At 28.7% G+C, this 16,385-nt stretch overlaps 1 protein-coding gene across 6 annotated transcripts in view; it reads right to left on the bottom strand.

Moving 5' to 3' along the window:
• The window catches only part of LOC117177806 (diacylglycerol kinase theta), an 86,703-nt gene that overhangs the window by 44,005 nt on the left and 26,313 nt on the right, over positions 1-16,385 (bottom strand). For 5 of the 6 annotated variants that reach the window (XM_033368743.1, XM_033368744.1, XM_033368746.1 and 2 more), the window contains exons 2-5: positions 8,058-8,137; positions 7,433-7,538; positions 6,740-6,960; positions 1,879-2,050 (exon numbers count right to left, since the gene is read on the bottom strand). In XM_033368743.1, coding sequence (XP_033224634.1) covers positions 1,879-2,050; positions 6,740-6,960; positions 7,433-7,538; positions 8,058-8,137 — 579 coding nt within the window. The remainder of the gene's footprint in view (positions 1-1,878; positions 2,051-6,739; positions 6,961-7,432; positions 7,539-8,057; positions 8,138-16,385) is intronic. The other variant, XM_033368747.1, reaches the window with a different exon arrangement.

Raw genomic sequence — 16,385 nt, 5'->3', positions numbered from 1 at the left:
ATTTTTTAAATATTTTGATAGTGTTTTCCCTAGATTCTACCCTACGGTCGAACTTTGTGCAAAGTCGCGAAATTTCAAATAATGATTATACTCACCACATGATTTATAAACATGAAAACAATAATATTCTTATACATATTACTAGAATTTATTTAAATATCATGAAAAATGATTTTTCGGAATTTGTGTAAGCATTTACACATTTTTTAACTTTTGCGACTTTTTTGTATCAAGTTTGACATCAGAGTAGAATTTATGGAAAAAGTTCTAAAAATATATTAATAATTTAGAAAAATACTTGAGACTATTGCCTTTAAAATAAGTCTAAAAGCATTAAAAAATGTTAATTATTTGCAGAGTTACGCCAATTTTTCGCATACATTAAAATTTGACGTTTTTTTGCAATGGGTATCTTTTTATAAAAATTGAAATTTGGCCTTCAACTTAGATTTATTAGATATATTAAAATGTCAAACATTTTCAAAATCTCTACGATTTTTTAATTAAATAAGAATCTCAATAAAGTGAATAATTTATAATTTTGTGAAAACTTGAACAAAGAAATGGGTTACTAATTGAAGCAATTTCAATTTGAAAAGTTAAAAACTTTATGCTGAGTTAGAAGCATACAAAGAGGATTTTTAAATTCAAAACATAACAATTTAAGCGATTGTAGACTGTAATTGAAGAGTAGCCCCGTATAAGGGCATAAGCGCCTTTTTAAGGATTTTTTCGGCAGGCATAAAAACCGTTCTGAAAAATCAAATTTGCAATGTAGAAAAAAATATGTTTTTAAAACATATACAGAAAAAAATTATTTCTAACTATTGAATTTCTAAATCGATAAAAAAAAGTTTGATTGAAAAATTTCATTAATTTCTAAGAAAATGGAGGTGGAGTTGTTTTTCGCTCGAGGCGTTTGTTCTTTTAACTTTGGACAGTGATTAAAATTTTTATTTTTTTTAGGAAAAAACACTTGCTACCAATATACCGCAGAGCTAAATTGAGACTCGAAGCAATTTAAACAATAGTTTTGAAATTAAAGATGCAAAAACAAAATGTATTTGCAGCTTTTAAGTGTCGAAAAAAAAATTAAAAATGACATAAAAAACTTGTTTGTTACAATGTAGACTACAATTTATATATTTTTTGTGCCATTAATATGTTTGCGAGAGAAGGGTTATGAGAGAACCTTGTGAGCTACTTTTCAATTACAAGTGATTGCAGCATAATGTTAGAGGTTGTGCAAAATAATGTACCCCTCGTTTTAAGAGATATATAAAAATGTATTATTTTACATTTCTGAAGAACGAATAAAAAAACACCGATTAATCATGATTCTGGTGAGAGAAAATGGGAAGTCCGCTTTTATTTTGAGCACTAAATTCTTTCTGATATAGGCCTGAGCTACTTGACTATAACCTTCCAAACATTTGGTTCTAATAATTCTATTAATTTTAACTCTTAATTTTTGCACATTTTGAACAAATTTAAACAAAACTATTAACTTCGAAAGCTGTACGCTCTTATAATCAGAGAACTATAAGAAATAAATTGAACTATCCTAAGAATGCAAAGTAAAACAAGACGAGATATGAAGCATTGAGATGTAAGGAATGCGAAATGAAAATATTTGAAACTGATCTGGTTACTTCTATAAACTTTCATCTAATCGTATATTATTGTAATTATTATACAATACTGAAAAAAGACAGCGCTTTTGAAACAGAAATTGCATGTAAATGTAGAAAAGCTAGATGTGCGATTTCTTTGAGGAAAATTGAAGTAATTTTAAATTAAAAAAATGTTTTCGTGAGTTTTAATTGGTCATTTTAATTTATGGTGCCTATGAGTGTAAGAAATTAAGCAGACACTTACGACAGGAATACTCACGCGTGATGACTTCTTTACGCCTTACTTGAACCCCAATTATGGCTTCCATCGGTACTTCGGTACGTGGAATACTGACTGCATGAGGCGGCAGGTAGATCTTTTCCAGACTTCCAAAAGTACATTCTAACGGGATATTCTTGTAGCAGTAAGCATGTGACTAAAACAAAATTAATTGATTGCTTTCTCTACCTCGAAAATATGAACAAACAAGTGAGGATCCTCGTGAATAATACATCGCAAAAAAGTAGAAGGAGCTAACATTTTTTTGTTGAGGCCTTTAAACATATTAAAGGGCTGATTACCAAAAATGGGTCAAATACTTCTTAAAAGGAACTACAGGGTGGTTGTTTTAATCGAGTCAAAAAATGCCCAGTCATTTTTTATTTCGCACAAAACTTTTTTTCGGTTATTGAAATTGAAAAATTTGAACTCTTATAACTAAAATTTTGTTATTTGAAGTAATCAAAACTGCATTATAGATTCAATAATTTACTCCTATATATAATGGAAGCTCTTGACACTGTTCAATTGGACAATTTAAAGTTAAACTGCAAAATTCGTAATTTTAAACTTTTGTAAATCGAGCACTTTAAAGATATCTGATTAAAAAATATAAATCCACGCTATCATTTTCAATGCTCCAAATGGAATAATATATCAGTAAATATATAAATGTTAAAAATTATATAATTTTAAGGCATTTTAAGTAAGATTTTAAGTAACTTGAAAGCAATAGTTGTTCATTTTTTATTCATACATCGAAAAAAAGTTTCACTTACAAATTACAAATGAAGCAATTAAAACTGCAGCTTTCCAAGTTTAAATAACCACTTTAAAATTTTAACGATTTACTTTAAATTGATTACCTTATATTCGCGTCAAAAGTTAAGTACACATTTACTTGTTATGAGTTTTATAAGTGCTGGAAAATTGATAATATGAGTAGGATCAATATTTTACTCTAAAATAAACCCGAAGCATTTCTTAATATAATTAATTCTTTTTAAATTTCTTCGCTTTTTTGTAATTCATCCTGAATTTGTTGAGATTTCCTTAAAACCCACTGAATTAAATGCGTCTTTATTGTATTTCAATTTTTTTAATTCGCCATGAAGACTTTTAAATTCACCCTCAATTCTTAGGGATTTCACCTTATGATTAATTTAGATTAATTTGATGTACGCTGAGAGACCTTTCCTTAGAATTAATAAAATAAATGAATTAGACTTTAGTATAATATCGTTCCAAAATAGGGAAAACCGAGGTTTTATTATATTTATTCGTAATTCAGTACCAAAGTTTAAAATTATCATACGAATATTTAAAACACGAAGACGACAAAGTAGTATTCTAAATACGAAATATTATGAATCTCCATTTCAAGAATTAACACTACCAAAAAATGATATTCTTTTGAGTGAGTTTTCGAAAAAAAATTTGAATGATAATAATAGTGAATATCATAATGTCGAAAAAAGTATTTTGGAAATTGATATTGTCAATATGATGTTGACCGAAATCTGAAACGCATAGGAAACTATGAAATCATTATTCTCAATTTTTCACATAGTTTCGTTTGAGAATGCTCCTCGATTGTTTTTTCCATTTTGCGATCGAGCCAAAAGGTTATGATTCACAATATTTAAAATAAAAGTTCACTCTCTCTATTTTAAATTCGTCGATTTACTATTATATTTAAAACATTAGGAATTCTTTATCACGAAATTTATACATTAAGGTAATAAGATTTAATTCAATGAGTACAATTTATAAATTATTACATCTAAATACAATCAAGTTTATTATACTGAGTTACTGAGATATTAAATTAGAGAATGTTATGCATACAAGAATATTATCAGTTCCGTTAAAAAATGAATTTTATGAAAAATCAATTTAATCATTAAAAATCCTAATACCCCGAGTTTTCAAACGACGCCGCTTAGCCGAGATTTTTACCAAATATTCCATAATGTAAGTTACCCGTGAGGTTTAGTAGTTAGGGAATGGGTTAGTGCTTTAGGTAAGTTAGGTTCGAATCTCGCCGCAGCCGCTCAGATTTTTCATAGCGATTAAGCGTGCAATTATGTATGTAGTGAATAAATTAAGTATATAATAATAAAAATAATAATTGTACGCGTATTTATATATTTAGTTGTATTTATTTTCTCCTTCTGAAGGCTAAATCTTTTGGTGGAGTGAGTTATTTTTCATATAGTCGTTTGAGATTCTCCATATGCTTTGTATGGCAACTTTAAGCGATGTTTTCACTCTTTCAAATAAATGTAAGACTACCGTTTTAACTTTAATTGTTAACTTTGATATATTGAATTTTAAATTCTCGCAAGTTTTATAAGAGTTAATGCAACATCCTTTCCATTTGTTCAAACAAAAATATTAGTTTTGTCGGCTGAAAACCGCTATATTAATTTTTGATACGCAAACCCTGTTTTCCCTGTTTTGAAACGACATTATATTAAATTCTCATTCATTTTGATCATTTATTCTAACAAAAAGCCTCTCAATGTAATGATAGTAATTAGATTATTTAATAATTCTACTGACTCTTATATATCTAAATTTAATGAAATTTTTCGAACAAATTGTCGTATTCACTTGTATTATTTTTCATATATTTTAATTTCGTATATAAGTTTTATCGAATTCTCTTCAATTCCCTTTAATTATACTAAATTCACTATAATTTGATTGAAATCAATTAATTACAGCGAACTCTTGCCTATTTCAGAGGCCGTGAAACGTATGAATTTTTCGGATCGTAAGGCTGGAGAGGCCCCCACCTCTACCGCGAGTCATCGGGTGACTTTTGCTAAGCGAGGTTCATTGACTGCCCCGGCCTTGTATCGATGCGCGCGCTGTAAGCATGTGCATCACATATCAGTTTTTTCTTTTAAGTTTTCTTGTTGATCTACGACGTGGCAAATATAAAATCTCCTTGTAATTTTTATGAATTTTATCGAATTCTTCTCATTTCTTTTATACTATAAAGATTCAGTTGCATTTTGTTGAATTTGCCAGGAATTTTCTTCCTTCTCACTGAATTGTTCCAAATTAACTCAATTCTACTCAATTAATTAAAATTAGGTTTCATTGAATTCTTCCAAATACACTGCAATTCTACTGAAATTAGTGGAATATTTCGGATCATTTTCAATTCCCTTGATTTTTTCTTAATTCTCCTTAAATTATTCTGTGTTTCATAGAATTATTCTTATTGGCATTGACTTATAAGGGGAGTAGACAGATCGTTTCTATAAATTTCATCGAACTCCTTAAAATTCTGTTGCATTTAAAAAAACATTAGTCCCACTCTTAACGCAGATTAGTCGCTTTTAGTTAATATTAAACACTTTGTGGTTTAGAAATAAGTCACTAAGTCATTTTGTCACTTTTTTCAAATAAATCAGGCAAGTGAATAATTTTTCAATATGATTCCTGCTGTGTTAAAAAATCTTTCTAAAACTAGCCGTCACAATTTGATTAGTGAAGAAAAAACAAAATTTGCAAAAGTAATCAAATGTATTGATTGTCATGAAAACACTTGTGAACTGCATTTTGAAAGTCACTAAACAAAGTAACGATCTTTAGAGCTATTTTATTAAGAAAATTATAACAGTTAACCAATTCGTTAATTATTTACAAAAGTATCTTCTTTATCGCTATAGTTAGCAAAAAAGTATGTACTTAAATTAACTAGTTACAAGAAACTAGCAGTTGCTTTCTATTACTCTTAACTACTAGAAAATTTAATGTATACCACAGTAATTTAAAATTTAAAAAAAAATTCAAAACCTTGATATCAGATTTTCATGTGTATTTTTTAAATATTTGAATTATAGCACTTTTATTCGTTGTGCCTACATCTTGAGGTCAACCTTATCCAACTTTTTAATTTGTAAAATCAATGCAAACTACGAATAAAATTAAAAATCTATGAAAACTTGAGGATAAATACTAAAATAAAAATCAATGTTTAAAAATTTGTTTTAAACTGCAGGCAGAAAACGGTTTACAATAGTTTCTCTAGTAAAGAAAAAAATCGCGCATGTATGGCTGGACAAACCCAGGATTATCTATTGAAGGATCTTATTTTAAAAAAGAAGAGATGCGAGAAATGTATGATTTATGTTTACTATGTAGTGAATTATTTTTTTAATATAAATTAAAATATTTATATTTTTAATCAGAATGTACTTTTAACAATTAAACAAGTCAAATTTTTAACATCTATAATACAAAATGTTTAATAACCAAATTCGTATTTAAAGAAGCACACCTAAAACATTTTTTGTTGTTATTTTATGTGAATATAAGCTATTGTCAAAATTTGGTCTCTTTGATTCTTAGCATTTTTATTTTTCATTTTTCGAAGAGCTTATTTATTAGAGTTAAAGTTTAAATGATAAAAACCCATTAGGATTTGGATTTAACATAAGTTTAATTTCATCATTTGAATAAAATGTTTTAAAAATGTAGAAAAATTTTGAATAATATTGATAATTTTCAAAACCTTGAGTAACGAGTATAAATAAACAATTTTTTGAGTGAAAATTTTACTGACAGCAAAATAAATCATTTAAAAAAATAATAATATTGCCTCACAAAAGTTTTGAAACTCATAAATTTTTGATATAATATTCATAATTGGAAAAGCTTAAAGAATTTGGTATAGGTTCAGTTTAATAGAGATTAGGTTATTCATTACATTTCTTATTAAAAATCGTTCTTTGTGTTCAAGAAGACTCCTTCTCGAGTTAAGGTTAAAAAATTACCGTAAAATTTAAATATTTTTTGAATCATATAATTATTTAAAAAAATCTTTTACCGTCATTCCACACCATTCGCAACGAAATCCAGCGAGGCACTCTACGGAAAAACAACTTTTCTTACACCAAGCGCATTTGGAATTAGTAGGAAGATTGCCTTCTCGCCAGTGATGCGAATGCTTTACTGATACTAAATCTTTTCCAGGCAAATATGTTGCATTCTCCTTACAATCTGCTACAGCAAAGTCCTGACAATCTGTGTGAACGAAGTACTCGCAAACTAAAAAGAAAATTAATTTGATTATATTTTTATATGGGCGAAAATTCGAGAATATTATTAAAATATGAGATTTTGGACAAACAATTTCAAATCGGAAAAAATATTTATTATCAACGCTAATGCAAATAAGTACTAAAATGAAAAAATTAAACAATTAAAATACTTAAAAGAGACACGTGGATAAATATATTTTTGAATACAGTTAAATAATGAGTTTTTATCTTTAAGGAACTGGAATGTAAGAGAATAACAAAAAATGTAGGATGTTTAAGAGGAAAGTTGGGTTCAATTTTTTTATATCTTTTTCAAAAAATTCAAAACACTGTAATTTTAAATCCCTTATGCATTAATAAAAAGCGTTACTTAATAAAAATATGAAGAATCATATATCGGAACTAAGGAATCTCAAATTTTCGTTAATTTTCCATATGAATAATATCAATTATTAAATAATAAACGCTACAAGACTTACTTTCACAATGTATGGACGTTGTATGATCATCGAGCCGTTTTCGACAGACGTTGCAAAATTTTCTTCTGTGTGTTACCTGTTCCGACCAACAGTGTGCAACCGGGTTCTGCAAAATGAATTAAACTCAGAACAAATTTTTTTTTAATAAATTAATCAAATAAAAAATACCATTTTTTAAATCATTTTTTCTTCATTATAAAATGGTAGTTCACGATTTTTATAAATATTATTAAAAATTTAAATAGCCCCAAATCTGCTCACATTTACAGTCAAACCTCGTTTATTGCAACACTCGTTTATTACAAGCCAAGATCTATCTCAACTTTCTATCTCAACTTTCGCAGCTCCCACCACTGATGGTCATATGTTCCATTTAGCCAATGGCAGCACAGAAGCGGGAATGTATTGTGAGACTACCTCACGGATATATGAAGTGTTGGGGTCCCCTCTCAAGTTGGATTAGACGAGAGGTGTTTACGTTTCGAAGAAGTTACAATAAACTAGGTTTGACGTGTCTTTATTAATTCAAATTTAATTTACTATCTTCAAAAATTTGTGCAATATTTAATATATTAGTACTGCATCAATAAATTTTAGTAAAATTAATTATGCGTATAGTTTTTACTTTTATCAGGCTTGCCGCGATGCTGGAGCAGGGAGAGACGACGGCCTTGAGACAGCGGTCGTGCACCACGAAGTTGCAAACTGAAACAGATTTTAAATCTTAAATGAAAATATATTCATTTAAAATATATAGAGCCTTATTTTTTATTGACTAACTTTTAATATTCCATTTAAAAAATGTTTTGTACAGAATTTTTAATACTTCAAAATTGAAACGTTGCACATTAATAGGCTTCAAATTAAAAAATATTGTATTCAAAATGTAAACAAAATGTCTTGAAGACTGCACGCTATTGCACACACTAAGATTGGCATTTTGAAAGGAGCTTTCAAAACAATTTAACGACGATTTAATGAAAATTGTGATATAAAATTACAAATTGAGTAGCTAAACAAAAATTAAGTTGGAAGAGTAAAAAGTTCAACAATACTCTTAATTGAACTACTTTAAATTTCAAGGTTACAAAATTTGGTATAAAGTTAAACTATTCAAATTCGGAAGTATTTGATATTGCAGACTTGACCAATTTTTAACAACCTCTAATGTAGGCACTCCATTTTTAAATTTTCAATAGGTAAATTTTTTATTTTTTCAATGCTCTTCAATTATAATGAATTCATTTCAATTTACCTAGAACTCAAATTTTGAGTAAAATGAATTTAGTTTTATTCAAGTGAATAGTAGGGCGGAGTGAAATTGCTCAAATCAATCGAATCGTTTGAGCTACGTAAAAAATAGTGTGGATTGAATTCAAAATATGTAAAAAAAATATTTAAATATCGTTTAATATCTTTTACTATCTTTCTTGATTTAAAGATTCAAATAATTGAAAATTTATTTCAAATTTTTCCATTAGTTCAAAAATTATGGCGAATTTTTGCTTACACATTTGACAGCAATGGGACAGCCGCCGAGTCCGCTATCTTTACTACGAGGCTTTGCATAAAAATTACTTTTCTGCACCCAGAAAAAAAAACAACTGTAAACGAAATGATTTACCTCACTTGAAAAAAATCTATAATTAATTTAAAAAATATATATTCAATGTAAACAAGAATGTCACTCAATTTAAATAATAGTTTTATTAAAACAAAGCAAAAATTTATTTGAATCAAATAAACATTTGTTTGACCCCATATTAAAGAAATAATTTTTTTGATTCAAACAAACATTTTTCTCAGTGTTTTTATTTATTTATTTTTATTTTCCAATTGTTTACGATTGTTCAGTACCAAAAACTATACATGAAAACAATTATCCATAATTTTTAAAATAATAGTAAAACTTGTTTAAATTTAGAACATTTTTACTTCCTATTTATTATGAATTAAATAAGTATTTAGCAGACAAGTCTGCCTGGAGCGATAGGAATTGAATAACTAAGAAGGAAAATATCGATAGTATACAATTTTTTCATTGTAAAGGTTAGGCGTAAAGTGCGTAGTTGCACGGTGTGATTCTCATAATATGAGATACCTGCGGTTCCTACTTTCTAACATTTTTTGGTATTTTCAGCCAAAAGAAAATTTTGATACAATATTTTCATTAAAGCGCCTTAGGGTAAATTAAATTCCCTTTAAAATGACCTATATTACTTTGAAATTCAGTCCATAGAATTCCGACAATCACACCAAACAGAGTTGGTATCTCATATTTGGGTACTCTCCTGTAATATTAAAACGAATAATCTCAAGATAAATTTTTTCATAATCAAAATAATGTTGTTTCCATCCGAATTTCTTAAAAAATTAATTTTAAAACCGTAAAATTATTGAAAATTATAGGAAAAACACTTTCAACAAATAATTTTTTATTAAAATTTTGTTTTGTTTATTATATCATAAAAAAAATATTGAACTAATGTTTCTCTATGAAGCGTAGGCGATTCTAGCAATTTTTCAATTATTAACGAGCAACGGGAACGCGAAATAGAAAAATAGGCATTTTTTAGACATTCGTTTACTTACCAAAAAAAATTAATTTAAAAATCGAGCTCAAAATGTCTCTTTTTCATGTTTGTGGGTGTACGTTATTTTTAACCAAAGAATTCTTTTTTTTCAAATGTGTCACAGTACGGTTGTTCTTATTCATAATTGGTGGATTTAAAAAAATGTTTACTTTCACCTCCCACTTCTTTTCGAATGTCCCAAAAAATCTCTACATTTGAGTGAAATCGGTTAATATTTAGGAATCGAGCAAAGATCATGAAGTTTCCAATTGATTTAAAATAGGAAAAAGTCAGCTTTTTGTAAAGTTTTTTTCATCAATAAACGTCATTAATCAGTAATTAATTAATATTCAGTGATCTGCTAACTATAATTTCCAACTGTTTAAACAGTTTGAGTTTCGAAATCGACGTATTTTCTGGGTGTTATAAATTATTTAATAAATTATTAAACTAAAATAATATGTGTCAGTAATTTAAGAGTTATTGAAATAATACCTGTTTTTCAAGTATATAGTTTACCTAAAGAAAAGAGGAGAAAAATTTTTTTATCTCATCAAATTTTCGACAGATTTTATTATTTTTAATCGCTAATATCTTTTCTAAGAATACTTGTAAATATTTAAACAAATTTAAATTGTTAATTGAAGCAATTTTGTTTAATTTATATAATTTATTTTTGGCGCATTGCGAAAATTGAAATATTTTTAGGTACTACTTTATTACCTAAGAATACTCTTAAATGTTAAAACAAATAAAAAATTTGTTAAATGTATTTTATTGTACTGATTTTCTATGTATTTTTATCGACAAAGTGCAAAAAATGCGCTTTTTTAATTTTTCCACAGATTTAATGGGTACATGTTATTTACTTGTTTTGCATAAAATCCGCCTAAAGGAATATATTTTGTCAACGATTTTTCATTGTTTAAACATTTAAGAGTATTCTCACAAAAACAAACACCCAAAAATATTTCAAACTTTCAAAAAATCGCAAAAATAAGGCATTAAAAATTTTTTTTAATCATCTACGAGTATTCTTAAAAAACAAATTAGTACTTAAAAATATTAAAATCTGCCGAAAATTTTGTGAATAAAATGTTTCTCCTGCTGTTTTTAGGTAAAATATATAGTTGAACATGCACGCAATATTTAAATGATTGTAAAATTATTTAAACAAATTATTTTGTAGAAAATATTTTTCACGTATTTTTCACGTATGGTGTTTTCTTTTGAGGCCCATAAGAGCTGTGTATTTAAGTAATTTGCCCTTAAAAGTTATAATTGATTATTATTATTCTCTGACGTATTCTGAACAAAGTACTGAAATAAGGAATTACTTGTAATATATCATCGCGTATAAATTAGCTGCGAGTGGGATCTCGACTCGAGAAGAGTCCAGATATCAAACCATTTCGAGCGCGGATAGCACTCGGATGAATGATCATCTGCGGCGTATGACCGGATTGTGTGTTCGGTGTGTTTTAACTTTACTGATGTCGATTGGGAGGTTTGTCGCCGAGGGTAGAGTCAAATGTCTCCCATTAACCTCGACTGTCGAAAAAACCGACTGAGCTCCAGGCAAATGCTAATAGTTCTAATAAAGTTACATGCAGGCGCAATTCATACAGTGATTCTAAGCCCCCTTTAGTTAAGTAAAAGAATTAGTAAAAGAAAAATTTTCCAAGGCCCATACACAGTGAAGTGGAGTGGTCCAGCGGTATATGTACTCATCTAAAGGACTTAACTGATACTTTAGCAGTTCTATATATAGACCTCTGCTTCACCGAGGTTTCTAAAACAAAGGCTTATAATAAATTTACAAAAAGCTGACTTTATATCGTGTTAAATCAATAGGAAACTTCATTATCTTTGCGCAAACTCTAATTATTAACCGATTTCGCTTAAATTTTCAGATTTTCTTTTTTTAGGGGGGGGGGGGGTATTCGAACAAAGCTGAGAAGTGAGAACAAATAAATTCGAAAAGTAAAGAATAAAGGCCACCCTGTAGACTGTGGCGTAGTTTTTGGTTGTCCCTGAATGAACATTGATATTAAATGACAGAATTGTCTGGAGATCAAAAACGTGACAATGGGATGGGAAGAATGATAAAGCGTTAGAGATGAGAGAGAGTTCTGTATGAGAGCGACGCGTGTGCGTCTGTGGTGTTTGCATTATGTCTGCAGTCATAATCTCACGAACTGTCAAGGAAAATGACGACAATGTAGAAACTTTCTATAAATGCATTGAGGAAACGTCACGATCTGAAAACAGTAAGCGAGAACGAAGCATTTGTGAATTAAAAGCAACGTGGAGTTTATTGACAAAGCAAATGTAGGGCGACCGAAAGAACGTAGGATAGAGTATTTACGCTCTCGCGGTTACGTATAAGCGACCTATTATTACTTTGATTTTCACGCTCTTATTCGAATGCGCACAGGATCGTCTATTACACCTATTTATGTCACCGAGATTACATCACGCCAAAGGAAACCCACCCCGATCTCGATACCACCTATAATACTCGTTCCCGTTCGCATTTGCTTGTTTGCAGATGAAATGAAAATGTTGCACTTAATGCAGGCTGGTCGAAATACCGAGCGAAATACTTTATATTCAAAATTCCATCACTTTTCCCACATTTTTCCCAAACCAACTTTTCATTATTTCTAACCATTAACATTCAAAGACTAGCATTTTAATATTGTAACATTTTTGACATGTAATCTTTTGTAAGCGGAAGAAAACAATTTCAGATTAAAATGGTAAGATTACAAATTTATTTATTTATTACAAACCAAAATGATGAATGCTTGTTCTATAAAAATATCAATCTTAGAATATAATAAACGACTTTTTAACAAAATAGTTGAATTTTTAACCAAATGGTGGAATTTTTAGACAAAAAATATTAAACCTCAACCAAAAGCAGTTGAATTTTCAACCAAATAAATGGATTTTGTACAATGCAGTTCAATTTTCAATAAAATAATTACTTTTCATCCAAATACTTGAAATTTCTACCAACAACGATGAATTTTTAACCAAATATTCGAATTTTGAAACAAAAAATATTAAGCTGCTAACTACACCCATAAACAATTGCATTTTCAGAAAAATACTTGAGTGATGCTCATAATAATTATTCCTTTAACAAAATAGCTACATTTTTAATCAAACAGTTGCATTTTGAAACTATAGAATAATGAATTCTCAACAAGAAATTTAATAATTGTAGTTTAACCAATAAAAATGACATTTCTACACGGCGAGAAATTTCGGGAGATTATTTCATGGAACTGCTCCTTGATTTTATCATGCTTTAATGCGTGATCTAAGATCTCGAAACCCTTGATTTTAAAGGAACGGTCTCGAAGTTTCAGACATTAGGCCACGCCCCCTTTGGTTTCAGGTCTCGGACTTTATGCTTTTAGATCATAGAGTCTGAGACTTTAAAGCACGTAAAAATTGCAGCTCTAAAATCACGCGCTTCCGTGAACTCAGATCTCGAAATTTCTCTCTGTGTACCAAAGTTAATTGATTTAAAAACAAAATTTTCCTAGTCTATAAAGTTAAAATTGTTTCTACATTCAGTTGCGCTATATTTTTCTCATGCATTTGGGCCTGCTAAACTTGAACATCGCATTGAAAAATGTTTTTATGGATTGGTGTTCGAAGTTTTTCACGTGTATTTTCGACTAAAACAATGACTTTTTTATATTTCGGTTCATGGCCCCTCGCTAATCAAATTTATCAGGAAAAATGGCAATAATATTCCTTGCAGATTCGATCATTTTTACTCTGATACCTTTTGCAACCAGGATTGGTCATTTCTAACTTAAGATATGGTTCACAGAGTAAAGATATCATCGATTTTTTCCAAAATTCATATTTTGAACAGCAGACTATACACAATTTTTTCAAGGTGATTTTTAAAATTAGCAGGTAAAAATGCGTTAGCAAAATTAACCACACTAAATGTACAAAATAACTGTAAACTAGTGTTTTCAACCATGACGATAAAATTTCTATCAAAAAACACGAAATTTAAAACAAATGGCTGAATTTTCAACTGAACAAGATCAATTTTCAACTAAAAATGTGCTTTTTAACCAATAAGGAGGAAATTTAAACCCTTGAAAATTATTTTTCGACGAAGAGAATTTTTTTTTACTGAAATTAAAATAATTAAAATTCAGTAAAAGAAATTATTTTAAAAAATGAATTCGTAACTGAATAGATCAATTTTCAAACAAGAAGGTAAGCCTTCAACCGATAAAATAAATTGTTAACAAAGTATTTAAATGGTCTTTTACACAAGTATTTGAATTTTCAATTAAAAAAAAGCAATTTTCAACAAATATTTCAACTTTCAGCTAAAGAGATTAATTTGCAATCAACATAAAATGATGGGTCTTAAACAACAATAGTTTAATTTATAGTTTGAAAAATTATTTATCAACACGAAAAAAAACGAATTTTCAACTAAATAGACGAATTATCTACTAAAATAATGAATCTTTAACAAAAAATCACTTTTTAATAAAGTGGTTTAACCTTCAAACTTTTACTTAAAAAAGTCGAATGAGACTATTTCATATTAAAATTTAAAGATTTCAAATTTATTATCCTTGACAAATATTTAAAGCGCCGCTTATTGAAATTCCCTGACTTTTGAAATATTTTTTTATAGCCACCATCTCAATTTTCTTTCCTTTATTCCAATTTCACACTCATACTATGTTCCATTGAGGTGGTCCAAATATTTATCTGGAAATGTTTGTCATGTCGCCTGCTTAAATTGTTAATGGGCCTCCAGAAATAATATTTTCAAAAATTGAGTAAAAACGGTTATTAAAAAGACAGCCCGGCACGACCACTACAGCTTCTTATTTAATTAACATTGGGAAAAATTACACTTTTGAAAATGTGCAAATTAAATGTGAAAATGTTATAAAGTGAAATAAAAAGTGTACTCCTTTATTGAGAAATCTTCAAGTCTTTAATTCTCCCTGAAAAACACCCCCTAATTAGAGAAATGAGCACTCTGCGATATATTGAATCTTATTAATTTTTTTCTACCGTTTTTCCAGATAACTAGTAATTGATGTGCTATATATTTTTATTAACTTTTAAAATAATTTGTAATCGTTTAAATAATGTTCAATTGCTTAAAAAATTGATTTTAAGTAAGTAATTCCAAAATTATAGCATCTGAAAAATCAAACGAGTTTTATGGTAAATTTAAGAAACCAATGTATTTATTATAACAATTGCGTTATCGTTTAAACAATCATGAAGTGTCTAGATTTACGTTGATTGTATATGTTACTAATATTTATTTACATTTCAACCAATTGTATTACTTATCAAATTGCGGGGTTAATAAATTATGGAATTTTTCATATTATAGAAGTTTATTAAAAATTGTTAAAAGTCGATGTATTTTCAGAATAGATTTTCACGTTTTAAAAAAAACTAATAATTATTTTGATTTGCATAATAGTACTTTATCTCCTGAATTATAATAATATAGGCTTACACGAAAGAAAACTTGTACTTTTATGAATCCCATCTAAGCAATTGCAATTTTTTGATAACTAGATAAATATTAGTAACATATTCAATGAATAATGGAATAAAGAAGAAAACTACGAGCGTTTAGCATGCTCAGATTGCAGTGTTGTTTTATATACTTCATGACCGTTAAAACAATAATTAATTCTTATATGCAATACAATAAATACATTGGTTCTTTGCATTGATTAGGAAACGCCTTTGATTTTGAAAATATCATCATTTTGCAACTTCTTGGTGAAAAACATTCTTACTAAGGAAAATATTTTCAAATTTAAAATCCTCCTATTCTATCATAAAAAAGAGGTTGCGATATAATCTCGAAGTCTGAAGCCACATTAGCTCTTCACCTATTAGTTGGATTTAAACGCGCGACGTATCTTTAGAATCGAGATCAGAATCGAGATCAAGGAATATCTTTTATGAAACCAACGCATGCGCACCGAAATGCGATCTAAAATCATTTTTAGGTTAAAAACAGAGCTGCGTATTAGGGTGTTTCCATGTCTCTGCAAGCAGGCAGCCTGCATGAAGAAAACCCATAAGAATGAAAGAGATGGACCATTCTCTATCTCTCTCATTCTCATGGGTTTTCTGCATGTAGGCTGCTTGCTTGCAGAGGCATGAAAGCACCCTTATGAAGCCAAGGCATTTCCGCTGAAGTGCGCTTCCCGAGTGATCCGTTTAGCAGCGGTAAATGCTAGATATGGGGCATTATTCCTCAACTGCCCCAACTCAAAAAGTCATGTTTTTCGATTGTCTCTAAATTCTGGGAATATGTTTGCCTACCCAACAGTAGTTAATCC

The sequence above is a fragment of the Belonocnema kinseyi genome, chromosome 8, assembly GCF_010883055.1.
Source record: "Belonocnema kinseyi isolate 2016_QV_RU_SX_M_011 chromosome 8, B_treatae_v1, whole genome shotgun sequence".
Taxonomy (NCBI): domain Eukaryota; kingdom Metazoa; phylum Arthropoda; class Insecta; order Hymenoptera; family Cynipidae; genus Belonocnema; species Belonocnema kinseyi.
The sequence above is the reverse complement of the archived record's forward strand: the minus strand, read 5'-3'. Positions and strand labels throughout refer to the sequence as shown.